Genomic DNA, 16784 nt, shown 5'->3' with positions numbered 1-16784 from the left:
TGTGGCCAACATGACTAAGCCGCTTCTGGCGAACCAGAGCAGTGCACCGAAACGCCGTTTACCTTCCCTCCAAAGCGGTACCTATTTATCTACTTGCACTTTGGTGTGCTTTTGAACTGCTAGGTTGGCAGGAGCAGGGACCGAGCAACGGGAGATCACCCGTTGTGGGGATTCAAACCGCCGACCTTCTGATCGGCAAGCCCTAGGCTCTGGTGTACAATGAGCTAAATTTATTATTATTATTTACATTTCCTAAAAAACCCAGAAGCATTCCTTCTTGGTATAAATGGGAGTGGGTTAGCAAAAAAAAAAAAAAAGCCCCTAAGTTATTCTTATATGCTACAACAGCTGCAAGGATATTATACGCAAGATACTGGAAACAGAGACCCCAGGGAAAGAACAATGGTTAAACAAACTCATTGAATATGCTAAGTTTGCAAATATGACACCCAAAATAAGAAATGTAGATGGTGAATCAGACAAGGAGTGAGTGGGAGTATTTAGGGGAATATTTACAAAAATTCAATCTTAAATACAAGTAGGGGATATCTTCTGACTAGCAGTTGATAATATAAAGAATATGAGAAGGTTGAAAATAAGGCGAAGATATTACTGCATGTGCTGCTAATTGAAATGTACAAAGAACTGTCATGGAATGTTAGATGGAAGTCCAAAAGAATTACTGTATAAGAATGGAAAATAAATTTTATTAGTTTTCAATTACAATAATCCAATACTAGCCTCATTCTAACATTGCCAAATTATAATACAATTAATAATACCAATCATTGAGATGCCAAATTATACAATTTAGGTGGCCTCCCGCATGCTAGAATTGAGGATTTGAAGGTTCATTTCTGCGTTCCAAAATAACAATCCTTTGTATCTCCAGCTGCAGTTTTAAAGACTTCCATTTGTATTGGCAGATTAAATGATTTATACAGCTACAGGTGAAGCATTCAAACGCTCTTCTTGTTCTTCCTGGGTGTGGCAATTATTCTGTCTGCAATGTTTCTTCCTGCCCTTGTAATATTTTATGTCTATCAGTTGTTGCTGTTCTCCATTATGCCTCGGGCAGAGCTTGCGTCCCATTGCTGTTTCAGGATTTCTTCATTGCTCCCTCTGTGCTGGTGTCTTCACGTGTCCTGCGAGCCAGTTGGGGCAGAGATAGCAGAGAGCCAATCAATCAGAGTGTGGGCTTCTTTCTACCAAGGGCTAAATTTGAAGAGGATGGTTTCTTCGTTTTGTGGGATGTAGTCTGCGATACCTGCAAAACAGGAGGGCAAAAGACGAGGCTGTAAGGACAGAGAGGAACTCCAAAGACCAAATTGCTCCTCCCCAGGACTTTGGGTTTGCTGCAATGATATGGGAGTGGAGAAATAAAGTGCAGAATTCTGTCTCCTGACAATCTCTGTTTTTCAAATAAAAACGTTAAGTTCCTAGACCTTAGGTTGGCAGACATATGCCTGAAGATAAATCATTCCAAGCAGAAGTGAATGCATTCATGCATCCACATCTCAGTACCTGTAACATCCAAGCCACCTTCAACGCCTTCTGGAAATGCAACAAAGCTCAAGACTGAATTAAATCTGCTGGCTATCCAAGGCCAATGCTGTGTGCATTAACAATACAGTCGTATCTTGGATCCCGAACGCCTTGGTACTCTTCTGTTTTGGCTCCCAAACACTGCAGACCTGGAGTGTTCCGGTTTGTGAACGTTCTTTGGAACTTGAACGTCCGACAGGGCTTCCACGGCTTCCGATTGGCTGCAGGAGCTTCCTGCAGCCAATCGGAAGCTGCACCTTGGTTTACGAACGGTTTGGAAGTTGAATGGACTTCCGGAACAGATTCTGTTCGCCTTCCAAGGTACTACTGTAATACTACTACTGCTACTACAGTGGTACCTCGGGTTACAGACACTTCAGGTTACAGACTCCGCTAACCTAGAAATAGAACCTCGGGTTAAGAACTTTGCTTCAGGATGAGAAAAGAAATCGCGTGGTGGCAGTGGGAGGCCCCATTAGCTAAAGTACCTCAGGTTAAGAACAGTTTCAGGTTAAGAATGGACCTCCAGAACGAATTAAGTTCTTAACCCGAGGTACCACTGTACTACTAATAATAACTTCCTTTCCCCCTGACTGAAGGTGGCTTACAGCTAAAATAATAACAGCTAAAACATGGGTGGGGGGGGGACAGGAAACAATCATTAAAAAACAATTAAACCTGGATAGAATTAAAACTATATATATTCAACTGCCCTTCGATAATTGCAACACCCAAGCAGAGAAATTGATGTAGGGTAAGGCTCTGGACGCGGGTGGCGCTGTGGGTTAAACCACAGAGCCTAGGACTTGCTGCTCAGAAGGTCGGCAGTTTGAATCCCCACGACAGGGTGAGCTCCTGTTGCTCGATCCCTGCTCCTGCCAACCTAGCAGTTCGAAAGCATGTCAAAGTGCAAGTAGATTAATAGGTACCGCTCCAGCGGGAAGGTAAACGGTGTTTCTGTGCGCTGCTCTGGTTCTCCAGAAGCGGCTTAGTCATGCTGGCCACATGACCCAGAAGCTGTACGCCGGCTCCCTCAGCCAATAAAGCGAGATGAGCGCCGCAACCCCAGAGTTGGTCACGACTGGACCTAATAGTCAGGGGTCCCTTTACCTTTAAGGCTCTGCCAATAGAATCTATGCCCTCAAATTAATACCCTCAGCACAGGCATATTATTTAGTCCCTAAGGGCTAAACCAGGCTTGGAATCATGTGGGGACAAAGCCTAGGGAATGGTTCAGAGCTGGAACTGGTGATGCTAGCTGAGGCTGATGGGAGTTGTAGGCCAAAGCTCTTGGAGAGCACTGGGTTGGCAAAGCCTAGTCCAAGCCAATCCCTCCCTCCCTGCCCCCAGGGATAGGACAAAGATCTCCTTTGCTGCTGGGCCTCTATCACTCGCCTTGCTCCAGGGCAGTGTTTGGAGCTCGGAGAACTTTCCAGTACTTGCGTTCGCCTTCCCGAGGCTTCACCCCCATCACTGCGGTCAGCAGAGGGCCAGACAGCGTCTTCTGGGTCTCAAACCTGTTTAGCAAAAGAAGGAAGAACTGTCATGAATTGCTGAGGAATGAGCAGGTGTAGGAACAATGGAAGAACCGTTCTGGACCAGGCCAGAGACCTCCCTTCTCAGCATCCTGTTCTCACAGTGGCTGAACAGTTTGCATGTGGGAAACTTGCAATCCAAGCATTTGAACCTACCCTGATTGTGAAATCATCTCTTCGTGTGCCTCCTCCTCGAGAGGTGTGGAGGGCGGCAACACGAGAACGGGGCCTTCTCTGCAGTGGCTCCCTGTCTGTGGAATGCTCTCCCCAGGGAAGTTTGCCTGGCGCCTTCATTACACACCTTTAGATGCCAGGCAAAAATGTTCCTTTTTAACCAGGCCTTTGGTTGACCTGCTTGACATCCTATGCCCTTTTAAAATGTGGCTCTTTTCTGGAAGGGTGTTATTGGGTGGTTATTTTTATTCTGATTACATATGTTGTGATCTTTTCTGTGAACCGCCCTGAGATCTCCGGGTATAAGGCAGTATATAAACCCCAATAAATAATAAATAATCGTAATAAAAGATCCCTCTCTGCATTTGTGATTGCTACCAACTTGTATTCAGAGGCAGAGATAAGGGGAGGCAGAACAGCCAGCTAGTAGGCATTGATTGCTTTATTATATTATTAATAATATCATTATCAATGTATTAATTAGAAATCGTTTTGAGAGTGTGTTTTTTTGCAAGCAAGGGGCGTATAAATTTTCTGAAACAAACCAATAAGTAAAATCAGTAACCTTCTACACAATTGGCTCAAGGTGATGTACAGTGAAAACAGCAATAAAATTAAATTTAAAGATAAAGCATTCGTATCATTATAGATAACAAAATCAAATAATTAAAATTGGGGGGGGGGTTTTGCTATCCCCATTCCCAACAACAATGCCAACAATAATTCTTTTGAATGAAACGACAGAAATTTGTGTGTATGTTTAATTTCTATTTTGTTATACTGCCTTTCTTTCGTCTTGTATGTTATTGAAGTGTAGGTTCTTTCTTAAGTAAATAAACAATTTAAAAACCCCCACAAAAAAACAGCATATGCATCGACAGTCGTACATTGGATCTCAAACACCTTGGCTCCTGTAGAAATCGGCTCCCAAACAATCGAAACCCGGAAGTGAGTGTTCTGGTTTTTGAATGATTTTTGGAAGCTGAACATCCGGTACGGCTTCCGATTGGCTGCAGGACGATCCTGCAGCCAATCGGAAGCCGCGCATCGGTTTTTGAACGGTTCCGGGAGTCGAGCAGAATCCCGGAACGCATTCTGTTCAAGAACCAAGGCACGACTGTAAATCAAAACTAAAAACAATGCATGAAGAAGGTCCCGGGTTCAAACCCCGCCCCACCCCATAGCATCTCCCAGTAGGACTATGAATCACCCCTGGGCTGGATGGATCTGTGGTCTTCCTCGGTGGAGGGCAGCTCCCTCAGTTCCTGTACCTCCACTGACCCCTACCCCCTTAACACCAGCCAAAGCAAATGAAGATGGAATTAGCCTCACGTGAAGCGCTTAGGGGTATTCAGCTTCTCTGCAACTTTCAGCACGTCCAGCAGAGAGGAGCCAAGAGGAACTCTGACGACGTGTCTGTACAACGGCACGCGAAGAGGTGGCTGCTTCACAAGCAGCTCGACGCGGATGCTCGGCCTACTCCCAGCCGGCGGCTCCAGCCTGGGAGTGGAGGTGACAAAATTCAAACCACCTGCACGCAAGGAAACAAAGGTTGAGGGTGCATCAGGAGTCAGGCTGGTTCCTGGTGGACCATTTCTGCATCATTGGTGATGCCGTTTTGGACCCTTCCCAGGTGTGTTCTGTTAGAATTCCTGCTCCATGATTGCAGTCATGGGATTGTTGTCTATCACATGACATGGTATGTTTTGACTCCACAAAGTGGGAAGTGACGGAGGCAGGATGTTTGTGTTACTGTGTTCCGTAAAGTGGGGCTATTGTCCTTTGTTCTTTTTCTCTTTGCTGTCTGATGCTAGAGAGAGAGGGAGCCATGTTGAAGTGCTCTGCGTGTGTTTATATGTAAATAAAGTAGATTAGCCCAAATGCTGAGTTGCTGAGGTCTGTTACGCATGATGCGCAAACTCTGTGGATCCCTAAGTGTGCCGATGTCTGTTGGCATCGTTCATTGTGATGTTTGGACAGAAGAAAGCTTTTGAAGCTCCTGAACGATCAACCAGGAGGGAGGGAACATGCCAGTCAGGCATGTGTCTCTGCCAGGCTCCTACTCGAGTGTAGCTGAGCTCCTGGTGGACCTTATCATTTCTTCATCATCGGTGATGCCGTTTTGGACCCTTTCCAGGAGTCCTCCACCTCCCCACAGGTGTCCCTCTTCCCCCTCCGGCCTTCAAGTGGTACCCGGAGAACCCTGCCTCTTTAATCTCAGAGGAGGAGCAAGAGGCGCTCTGTGTATGCTCAGGTAAAACCTCTACTTGTTTTTTGGCTGGCGGCGAAGAGAGTATGCAAGTTGTCATAAGGACATAAGAAGTGCCTGCTGGGCCCAGAAAGCTGGGAAGCTCACAAACAGGACCTGAGCACAGAGTGTGATTCCCATACAGTATTTCGGACAGCAGAGGTAGTACACAGCCATCCTGGCTAGTAGCTGTCGACAGCCTTTTCCTCCACAAATTTGTCTTTTAAAGCCATCTGAGCTGGTGGCCATCATTGCTTCTTAGAGGAGCAAATTCCGCAGCTCCAGGCACAGAGGTCTGCTGCCTCCAATCTAAGCACTGAGAGCTAAGATGAGACATCAGGGAGCTGTTATCTTCGACCTTAGTGCTTAGCACCACAGCACTAAGATCACAGAGAAGTCTTTGCTTATAGGTCTTTTAATGGCAGCAGGCAGAGGCTTCTCTCCGGTCTCAGCGCTGTGGAAGCTGCATTGCTAAGAATGGAGCTAAGCCTGCATCTGATTTTTTAAAAAAATAATAATAGTTATTTTATTTATGATTTTCAGTTTTACACATGTCAATGATTTTAACCATCATTTTAACATTTTGAAACTCAACTTCCTCCCCCCTCTTTCTGCGGTTCCTTAAATTTACTTTTTATCTTTTCTGAAAATTCCAAATTAATTTACTCATTAATTCATCTACTTTAAATATATCCTCTTAGAAAACTGCAGGTTATTACAATAATCCTGCCAGTGTTCTTATCTTTTTACAGATTATTAGTAAATATTCAATAAACCATTTCCATTATTTTATTTTAAAAAGTTGGTTGCCTTGATTTCTTATTTTTCCGGTAAGTTTCGCCATTTCTGCATATTCCGTAAGTTTTTGCACCCTTTATTCTTTCGCTGGGACAAGCCTGTGTCTGATTGTGTGACTTGATTTCAGGCAACTGACATGTAGGCAGCCCTTCGCACCTGTCAAATTGGGCCGCAGAAGCCAGTTCTGGATCTGGTCCCCCTCTATGGTCTCAGTGTGCCACAGCTCTACCCCAGCTTGACTGGACCCAAAAGCGGACTGCGTCCCCACTACTCCTTTGCAACACCCTCTTTGCTCCCCTTGCCCACTACCTGTCTCAGATTGGCACACCATCCTGGCGACATCCAGGTAACTCTTGCCATGCAGGGCAGGCAGCAACTGGGACTTGATGAGGGCGTTTTGGAAATCTCCTCGCTCCAGGCTCCGAATCAGGGTTGCAACAGCCTCGGGACACTCTGGGTTCATCCCCGTAGCAATGAGGAACTGAATCGCAAAGAGATGGGAAAGGCATCAGAGACTGAAGAAAAGTGCCTTTTTATGTTAGTTCTTACACTCCCACCTACGGTAGAAGAGGCTACCGGTGGCCTGCTGCCATTGCCTGAAATCCTGGCAAAGCTAAAAGGGAAATGTCGCATCAGCCAGAAGTTCCGCAGAGGTTTCCACTCTGTTCTGAAGAGGCAAGCCATTCCCTAGCCAAGGTCTTCAACCTCAGATTGGGAAAAAAAGATTTGCCTCTTCAGCACTGCACATTGCGTTTGGAAAAAAACCATAGAACCAAGTGGAGAGAATCAGATTCTGGAATGGGACGCAACAGGAAAGGAAATCCAGAGGTGGGTGGGGCTGATGGGGCAGAAGGTAAGGAGACCAGCAGTAGGTAGCACCAGAGCCAATGACAGGAGGAGCCAGTTCATCCTAGCTTTGTTCCCCTCCTACTTGTTGAGTTCTGCGACTACAGAGGAGGAGGAAGCAGAGTGGCTCAGCTACCTCCGGGTTGCTTGTACAGTGGTACCTCGGGTTACATACACTTCAGGTTACATACGCTTCAGGTTACAGACTCCGCTAGCCCAGAAATAGTGCTTCAGGTTAAGAACTTTGCTTCAGGATGAGAACAGAAATCGTGCTCCGGTGGTGCGGCAGCAGCAGAAGGCCCCATTAGCTAATGTGGTGCTTCAGGTTAAGAACAGTTTCAGGTTAAGAACGGATCTCCGGAACGAATTAAGTACTTAACCCGAGGTACCACTGTATATAAAAGGCCAGGCAGGTGGGGGCTGGGCGGGGGCAGAGGGAGGTTGGTGGAGCAGTGCTCTAATGGGCTATGCCCACTAGTAGAGAGATCCTTCAAGTTTCCACCTTGTGGTTAAAGGTAAAGGTAAAGGTACCCCTGCCCGTACGGGCCAGTCTTGCCAGACTCTGGGGTTGTGCGCCCATCTCACTTAAGAGGCCAGGGGCCAGCGCTGTCCGGAGACACTTCCGGGTCACGTGGCCAGCGTGACATCGCTGCTCTGGCGAGCCAGAGCCGCACACGGAAACGCCGTTTACCTTCCCGCTGGTAAGCGGTCCCTATTTATCTACTTGCACCCGGAGGTGCTTTCGAACTGCTAGGTTGGCAGGCACTGGGACCGAGCAGCGGGAGCGCACCCCGCCGCAGGGATTCGAACCGCCGACCTTTCGATCGGCAAGTCCTAGGTGCTGAGGCTTTAACCCACAGTGCCACCTGCGTCCCACCTTGTGGTTACAGAGTAAGAAAATGGCTTAGCAAGAGCTACAAAATAGTAAACGTGAAAATTGCCATCCCTCCACTTTGCCTACAGAGTCCTCCTCACCTGTGTGGCCAGGGGGCTGCTGTCGACATTGCCAAAAGCCCCTTCTGCAGTCTTGGCCTGCAGTATCTTCCGCTTGACTCTCTGCACAGCCTGGCTGAGGTTTGCCACCAGCTCTGCCCTGTAGAAGGTGGCCTGTTCCAAGCAGGCAAAGGCCAGACCTCCCATCGCCTCTGTGTCTGGGTGAGCAAGGTTAAAACAGCCATGAATAGGAGAGCTGACCCACCAGTCCCAAACACATCCTTCGCATGCCTTGCTCCATCGGTCCACCTAGCTCAGTACTGTCTACACTGACCGGCAGCAGCTCTGGGATTCTCTCCCAGCCCTACCTGGAGATGTGGGCAAGACCAGGACCATCTGCAAGCACAGCAGTGCTCTACCACTGAACACCGCCACCCGTTTTCCATACCCACGGTAACCCCTGCTTCTCCATATCTCTGTCCTCCCAACAGCTAATCACCGCTCCCTGCCCCTTGCCGCCTGAGGCACTGCCCCACTCTGTCTAACAGTAGGGCTGGTCCCAGAGAAGACAGCCAAGCTGCTACAGGGAAAATGGGCACAGAGCCCCGGAGCAGCCCTTCTTGGTGTGCCTCCTCCACAAGAGGTCTGGAAGGTGGCAACACGAGAAAGGGCCTTTTCGGCAGTGGCTCCCCGTTTGTGGAATGCTCTCCCCAGGGAGGTTCAGCTGGCGCCTTAATTATACAGCTTTAGGCACCAGGCAAAAAATGTTCCTCCTTAACCAGGACTTTGGCTAATTAACATCCAATGCCCTTTTAAAATGTGTTGGGGAGCTTAATTGGGATGTTTTTGTTTTTATAATGTAGTTTGTGTTTTTATATTGTGGCTTATGTTGTAACCACCCTGAGACCTGCGGGTATAGAATAATATACTACTACTACTACTAACAATAATAATAATATATACTTGAAGGTCACCCTGACACCTGCGGGTACAGGATAGTATACTAACAATAATAATATATACCTGAAGGAGCGTCTCCACCCCCATCGTTCAGCCTGGACACAGAGGTCCAGCTCCGAGGGCCTTCTGGCGGTTCCCTCCCTGCGAGAAGTGAGGTTACTGGGAACCAGGCAGAGGGCCTTCTCGGTAGTGGCACCCGCCCTGTGGAACGTCCTCCCATCAGATGTCAAGGAAATAAACAACTATCTGACTTTTAGAAGACATCTGAAGGCAGCCCTGTTTAGGGAAGTTTTTTTATGTTTGATGTTTTGTCATGTTTTTAATATTCTGTTGTGAGCCACCCAGTGTGGCAGGGGAAACCTAGCCAGATGGATGGGGTTTAAATAAAATCATCATCATTATTAGTCATTCACCAGCAGTAAAAAAAAACTCTTGCAAACCAGATTAAAATGGGTCATCCCCAACTGCTTGCTGCCCCCAGCCAGAAGCCGCACAGACCATTAAAGCTGAAAGGCATCAACCCCCCCACCCCCCCAGGCAGAAAACAGTTGAGATCAAGAAACCTGAATGGACTCATGTGCAAAGGGGGCAGCACGTACCCACAGAGTGCTTGTTGTGGAGCACAAATCGTCCGTGCTCCTCTGCGTGCAAGAGCTTGCGGATCACATGCTCGTCAATCTTCTTGCGGTGAATACACAAGGCTAAGACCCCCAAGCTGTACTGATAGTAGTTGGTGATGGGGTGTCCTGTGTCCTTGTGACCTGGGTGCAGGAGGAAAAAGACCAATGGGTAAATCTGCCTTTTCTGCCGTAATTAATTACCCAGCTCCCTGCTGACCTTTAGCCTACAAAGCCCTGCTCTGAGGCTTCCAGATGCTGGCAAAACCTCTCCTTAAGTGCTGGCCCCTAATTCAGACTTCCAACACTTGCTTTCATTCAATCAGTCTTAATGTGGCAGCACCTACCCACTGGAACTCCTAGCCACTTGACACCAAGCAGGCGCCATCGCCTGGAACCTTACCTATCTGCGCCTTTTCCTTGTTCAAGTGAAGCTTAAGCTGGGTCACCAGCTGCCTCTCTTCCAGTGCCTCCATGTCGTGGCAGGCAGCCCGCAGCGCAAGGAGGTACAGGGCCAGCTGACCTGTGCTAGGCTGCTCATGGTAGCGGACTGGAGTCAGAGAGCTGGATTGGAAGAAGTCAGAATAACCACACCGTTAACCCCTTCCATGCAGCCAGGCTAGGCCTTCTCCAGGTTTAACTTCATTTATCCAGTTCAATTTTATTACAGGGCTTCCCAAGCTTGTGTCTCCAGCTGTTTCTGGACTACAAATCCCAACACACCTTGACTGCTGGTCCTGCTAGCTAGCGAGGATGGGAGCGAGCGAGCGGCTGGAGACCTAAGTTTGGGAAACCGTGTTTTATTGCGTTCAGAGCCCACCTTTTTCTCTAAGGGGCTTAAAGTTGTGTACACGGCTCTCCCCACACAACAACCTTGCGAGGTAGGTTAGGCTGAGAGTGCCTGACTGGGCCAACATCACCCACTGAGCTTTGTGGCTGAGCAGGGATTTGCTAGTCCAGCCGACGAACCACGGCACCACCACCGGCTCTCTCTTTGTTTCGTCTAGAATTAGGATGTTCATTCATAATAAAATTTACATTCACTGGCATAATAATGGTGGCGTTATTGCTATATTTTAAATGAAGACCTGATCGTAACCCTCACCCTCTCACCTTCTTCCCCTGTGTTGTCTCCCACACTGTCAAAACTCAGATTGTAAGATGCTTGGAATAGGGTGGGCCTGTCTGTCTGCTTGCTTGCTTGATGTTGCTTTGTTGGAATGCAAGAGTATACTGAACTAATATATCATAGAATGGTAGAGTTGGAAGGGACCACGAGGTTCATCCAGTCCAACTCCCTACAATGCAGGAATCTTTTTGCCCAGCATGGGACTCGAACCCATAACCCTGAGATTAAGAGTTTCTTGCTGGTTGCATCAGGCCAGTGGCCCGTCCAGCCCAGCATCCTGTTCTCATAGCAGGATACATAGATACAGTGGTACTTCTGGTTGCAAACGGGATCCGTTCCGGAGGCCCATTCGCAACATGAAAAGAATGCAACCCACAGCAGTGCGTCTGCGCACGCGGGAGTTATGATTTGCCGCTTCTGCGCGTGACGTCATTTTGTGCTTCTGCGCATGCGCAAGCGGCGAAACCCAAAAGTAACCCTTTCTGGTTCTTCCGGCTTGCCGCGGGACGTAACCTGAAAGAATGTAACATGAAGCAGACGTAACATGAGGTATGACTGTACCCATATGTGAAACCTGCAAGCGAGACCTGATCTAAAGAGGACTTTTCTCTTCTGTGGTTCCCAGCAATGTACATTCATTGCTCCACCCCCTTCTGCCTCTGGCCCTCATGCTGCAAAATTCCCCACCACCAAAAAAAAGGTAAAGGTACCCCTGCCCGTACGGGCCAGTCTTGACTGACTCTGGGGTTGTGCGCCCATCTCACTTAAGAGGCCAGGGGCCAGCGCTGTCCGGAGACACTTCCGGGTCACGTGGCCAGCGTGACAAAGCTGCATCTGGCGAGCCAGAGCCGCACACGGAAACGCCGTTTACCTTCCCGCTGGTAAGCGGTCCCTATTTATCTACTTGCACCCGGAGGTGCTTTCAAACTGCTAGGTTGGCAGGCGCTGGGACCGAGCAGCGGGAGCGCACCCCGCCGCAGGGATTCAAACCGCCGACCTTTCGATCGGCAAGTCCTAGGCGCTGAGGCTTTAACCCACAGCGCCACCTGCGTCCCTTTCCCCACCACCAAACCCCTGTGCTAAACATACGTGCTGGCATTGGGCTGAAAGGCATCTTTCAGACGCTGGAGGTACTGGCTCTCCTTCTGCAAGTTGTGGTCGTTAGACAGCCGCAGGGCCAGGTAAACACTGGGGTTCGGCTCCTCAGACGCATCCTCCGCCACTTTCAAGAGCTCCGCATTCAAAGACCTGATGCGATCAGAATTTCCTGTGGAGATTTCTGACCCGAGAGAAGAACAAAACAGGATCGCAAATGTGGCTGCTTTAAAACACATGACTTCCCCCAAAGAACTGTGGGAACTGTAGTTTATATTAAGGGTTCTGGCAATTCATAGAATCATAGCGTTCTAGTCCAACCCCCTGCAATGAAGCCAACTTGTGTCTCTGTGAGGGGAAAACTACAGGTCCCAGCATTCTTGCCCAGGTGGGTGGGGGCCATGAACTTTGAAGATGTGTTGAATGTGCTCTAAATGCATGGGGTGAATCTTGCCCTGACCCTTCCTCATTAAGGTAAAAACTTTTCCCATATCAGTGCCACAGATTCTCCACCTTCATTCTGATTCTCTTCTACATTCTGGTGTAAAGCACAGCTGTCAACTTTTCCCATGTCTTGCGAGGAATCCTATTCATAGCTGTCAACGTTCAGATTTGAAAATAAGGGATCAGCAGCCTCACCTGTCCCAGGGACAGTCTACGGGATATCTAACAATCCGGGATAGCAGCAGGAAGCGGCGCTGGAATAAGGAAATTTCCCGCAAAAAAAGGGAAGGTTGACAGCTATGATCCTATTCAGAATAAGGGAATTTCCCTTTAAAAAACGTTGACAGCTATGGCTGTAAGAACCTTGTCTTATACATCCTCAATGGTTATACATCATAATGTGAATCTTGTTAATGTTTTTTTTAAAATTTCAGTGAGAGGGAAAAGCAATTTGCAAACTATATCTATTTATATCATCTATCTATCTATCTATCTATCTATCTATCTATCTATCATCTATCTATCTATCTATCTATCTATCTATCTATCATCTATATGATACTTCTCATAAGCAGAGATTACCACACAGCTGGACGGAGGCAAACAGGATAGGGAAGAAGACGAAGAACCGTAGACCTCTGGGGTCCATGCTTGTCACGAGAAGGAAGTCAACAGACAGAGATGCCTGCCAGAATTTCAGGAAGGAGTCCAGGAACTTGGAGGCAAAGACAGCCTGTGAAAGATTCAATGGGAGGAATATCATGATGACACAATCTTCCCAAGGAAGAAGTGCTGAGTCTGCGCAACAGGAAGGACTTTGGCTGGATGAGGAACAACAAGTGCTGGTGAGGCAGATCAGGAATGTCCATTGGCTATCCTTCCTCTTGATGCTTCGCAGATAGCATGTTACACACATATCTGGTTCCACAGAAACCACTTTATCTCACCTAGATATTTTATAGGGAGTGGCAGGATGAGACTCCGCACCACAGCCTTTGAGATCAAGCATAGGAAGTGGTCCACCACACATTCACAGAGAGGACTCCCATGCCCTCAATGCAGGAATAAACTTGTGGTGGATAATGCTTCCCCATGCTCTCCAACCAAGGCCAGGTTTAGGTTTGATGAGGCCCTAAGCTACTGAAGGTAATGGGGCCCTGGTATGTCCAGCTGTCCTTCGTCAACAACAATTTGTCGCTTTTTTGTGCGCTGAATATATGATATATAGTAATTTATGGACCTAATAGGTATCTAAAGTCATTTGCACATAACAAAATTTGTATTTTATCAAAGTACAGTGGTACCTCGGGTTAAGTACTTAATTCGTTCCAGAGGTCCGTTCTTAACCTGAAACTGTTCTTAACCTGAAGCACCACTTTAGCTAATGGGGGCCTCCTGCTGCCGCCGCGCCACCGGAGCACGATTTCTGTTCTCATCCTGAAGCAAAGTTCTTAACCTGAAGGGTTAGCGGAGTCTGTAACCTGAAGCGTATGTAACCTGAGGTACCTCTGTAATTGTTGAACTGAAATACAATTAAGAAGAAGTATATTAATAGTGAAATTGGGGGGGGGGGCAAGAGACTGGGGCCCTAAGCTATAGCTTGTTTAGCTTATACATAAATCCGGCACTGCCTCCAACATTTCTCTGATGAAAACAGGGATGTCCTACCATACCCTCCAACATTTCTAAAATGAAACCAGGGACGTCCTAAGGGAAACAGGACATTCTGGGATCAAATCAGAAACCGGGACGGCTTCTGTAAATCAAGGGCTGCCCCCGGAAAATAGGATCTGCCTTCAGTGGCTGCTAGATGTTTACATTCCACTTCCCCTATCGGAGGAAGTATGCCTCTAAATGTCAGTTGCTGGGAATTGCAAGAGGGGATAGTGTGATATATCGTCCACTTTGGGAACTACTGAACTACGTACATTCTTCCCCCTTCAGCCTGCTCAGCCAAGCCATTGTGTCTGCCTCTTACATCCCTTGTTGGATAAGGGTGCTTCAGGCTTCAATCCCATGGACCTATTCCTGGCAGGAAGCCCCACTAAACACAGCAAGACTTAGTTCTGCATAAATAAACGTGCATGGGGTTGAGCTACATCAATAATATAACACTGTACCCGAGGGATCAAGGATTATGCGGGGAGATGTGGGGTGTGAGGGGGAAACTAGCTGTCTTTTTTATAATATTTTTAAATTAAAGAATTTAAATTTAATTTTTTTCTTGTTCTGTTATCCATTTTTTTGTTATCTTTTCTATTGTATTTATAAAATCTTTAATAAAATTTTTTTTAAAAATATATATAATATTTTTAAATTAATTTTAACATATAAATTATAAAATGTACCACACAACTTATCACTTATACAATCTTTTTAGACTGCCATCAGCACCTCTGATGATCCACCGTTTTAACCACTTCTTATGCATTTCTTAACTTTATATTGCCTTTACATCTCTTAACAAATCATCCTCCCCCTTCTCCATTTTTACAATACTTCTAATAATACTCCTCATAAAACTCCTTGCAACCCTATAAACGTCGCCTGTTCTTCACAATTTCTTTTCAAATAGTCTGTAAATTTACTCCAGTCTTCCGTGAATTTCTGGTCTCACCGGTTTCGAATCCTTCCTGTTAGTTTATCTAGTTCTGCATAGTCCATTAACTTCATCCTCCGGAAACTAGCTGTCTTAAAGAGGAGAGCCTACCTGATATGGTCACCTGATGTCCTAGGAGTCTTCACCTCTTCCCTTGAATTATGAATTGGGGTGCGGAGGACTGAAATCAGCTTTTAGAACCAGACTTTTCCTCCACTTTCTCACCACAGGCAGGCAGTGAGGAATCTTCTTTCACTCTTGTTTATTTCAGGTCATGTGACATCTCCTCCAGCTGCTGAAGTCAGCTGTTTACAGAGTGTCTCCTTTCAATTTAAGTGGCTGGGCTGCAGCTCTTGAAGGGAAAAATACGCAAGTTCCAGAGTCCTGAATATGTGGAATCAGGACAGGTCAAGAGCACGTTGGAATAATTCACAGAGACGGCCAGGAACAAAGGAGCCCCAAATAACCTTGTGACCTAGCTGGTGATATATTAGTACCTTCCCATGATTTACCTCAGATAATAATCTGAAATAATGTAATGTTCTTGGTTGGAACGTGTCTTCAGATAACGGGTACAAAGATCGTAACAGCCTAAGCTGGCACCTGTCTGAACACAACTCTTCTCCTTTTTTAAAAAAAGAAACAAAAGTCCTAACTCCTCACTGAAAGAAACCTCACACAAGTTTTCAAAGCGAAGTTTGCCCATAGTGATTTTGCATCAAGATATATGTTTAGGCTATAGAATACCGGAGTGTGAAAAAGGAGGGATCTAGCTCTATATATGAACTTCTTTTTGCAGGATCTGAGTTAATTCGACCATTAATCAGATGTAACTATTTCATTTCTCTCTCAAAAAAAAAAAAAATGCTGGAAATCTCCCTTTCTTGTTTAAAAGCGTTTATAAGCTGCTTAATATATTTGGGGGAGAAAAATATTAAGCCCTGTGTGCAACATAAAAGCAAACATTATTGTTAAAACAAAAATGTAACATAAAACCAATAAAACAGTAATACAACATAACAAATAAAACTGGAATTCCAGGGGATTCAGGCACATAGAGTCTGAATTTATGGATCAGGGAAAGCCTGGATTAATCACTGATGGGCTGCATATTCATTTGAAGTACGGAACTCTGATTGTAAAATTGGGCACACTGTACATTTAAAACACATTCGAAGCATAATATTCTTTCCCTCAAAGAATTCTGGGCACTGTAGTTGAGCCCTCACAGAGTTACAATTCCCAGCAACCTTTAACAAACTACTGCACTCAGAATACTTTGAGGGGAGTTTGTGCTTCAGGTGTGCTTTAAAGGTATAGTGGGTAAGCAGCTTAAGAACCTTCCAAGTATTTTTTTAATCCAAAACTGTGCAAGGCTGCTTGCTGTTTCATAAACCCAGGGCAGCATGTTTTCCCTGTAATCTATTGTCCATATTTATGATTGGATGGGCCCCTGGCTGAGAAAGAGAGGCTTACAACAGCCCTTCAATGTAGTCCAGTGTTAAAAGTGCAAGTTGGTGGTGGAGCTGAGGCAGATTAGAGTTTTCAGACAAACATCCACCTCACGTTGCAGGAGAAGGCCCACTCACTTAAATGCAAGCAGCTGGATACAAAAGCCTTCAATGGACTTGCATGAAAGCGACTGGCGCTTGGACATGTTTAAAAACCAGTTTAGGAACCTAGGAAGCTGCCTTCTACTGTGCCAGACCACTGGTTCCTGTACATCAGTATTGTCTGCACTGGCTGGCAGCAGCTCTTCAGGGAAAATGCCTAGCCATCTCTGGAGACTCCACTGGGGATTGAACCTGCAGGCACACAAGAACCGAAAGCTAAGCCCTGGGTGTCAGTCTACATTTTCCTA

General features: G+C 46.5%; 1 protein-coding gene across 2 annotated transcripts; it reads right to left on the bottom strand.

The window, feature by feature from the left end:
• Nucleotides 1–687: 687 nt before the first annotated feature.
• On the bottom strand, nucleotides 688–16735 carry TCN2 (transcobalamin 2). 2 transcript variants are annotated; one of them, XM_083717435.1, is made up of 11 exons: nucleotides 16513–16735; nucleotides 15035–15275; nucleotides 12907–13057; nucleotides 11875–12064; nucleotides 10060–10220; nucleotides 9639–9800; nucleotides 8122–8297; nucleotides 6610–6781; nucleotides 4587–4785; nucleotides 2941–3062; nucleotides 688–1267 (listed from the first exon to the last, which is right to left on the bottom strand). In XM_083717435.1, exons 3-11 carry the CDS (start codon nucleotides 12971–12973, stop codon nucleotides 1206–1208), a joined length of 1311 nt encoding a protein of 436 aa, XP_083573561.1. In that variant the 5' UTR covers nucleotides 12974–13057; nucleotides 15035–15275; nucleotides 16513–16735; the 3' UTR covers nucleotides 688–1205. The 2 variants fall into 2 exon arrangements, with proteins under 2 accessions (XP_083573561.1, XP_083573560.1); XM_083717434.1 differs by lacking the exon at nucleotides 16513–16735 and having other exon boundaries at nucleotides 15035–15381.
• Nucleotides 16736–16784: the final 49 nt, after the last annotated feature.

The sequence above is a fragment of the Podarcis gaigeae genome (assembly GCF_964106915.1).
Source record: "Podarcis gaigeae genome assembly, chromosome: 16".
Classification (NCBI taxonomy): Eukaryota; Metazoa; Chordata; class Lepidosauria; order Squamata; family Lacertidae; genus Podarcis; species Podarcis gaigeae.
Note: the sequence above shows the minus strand (reverse complement) of the source record. Positions and strands in the feature narration are given on the sequence as shown.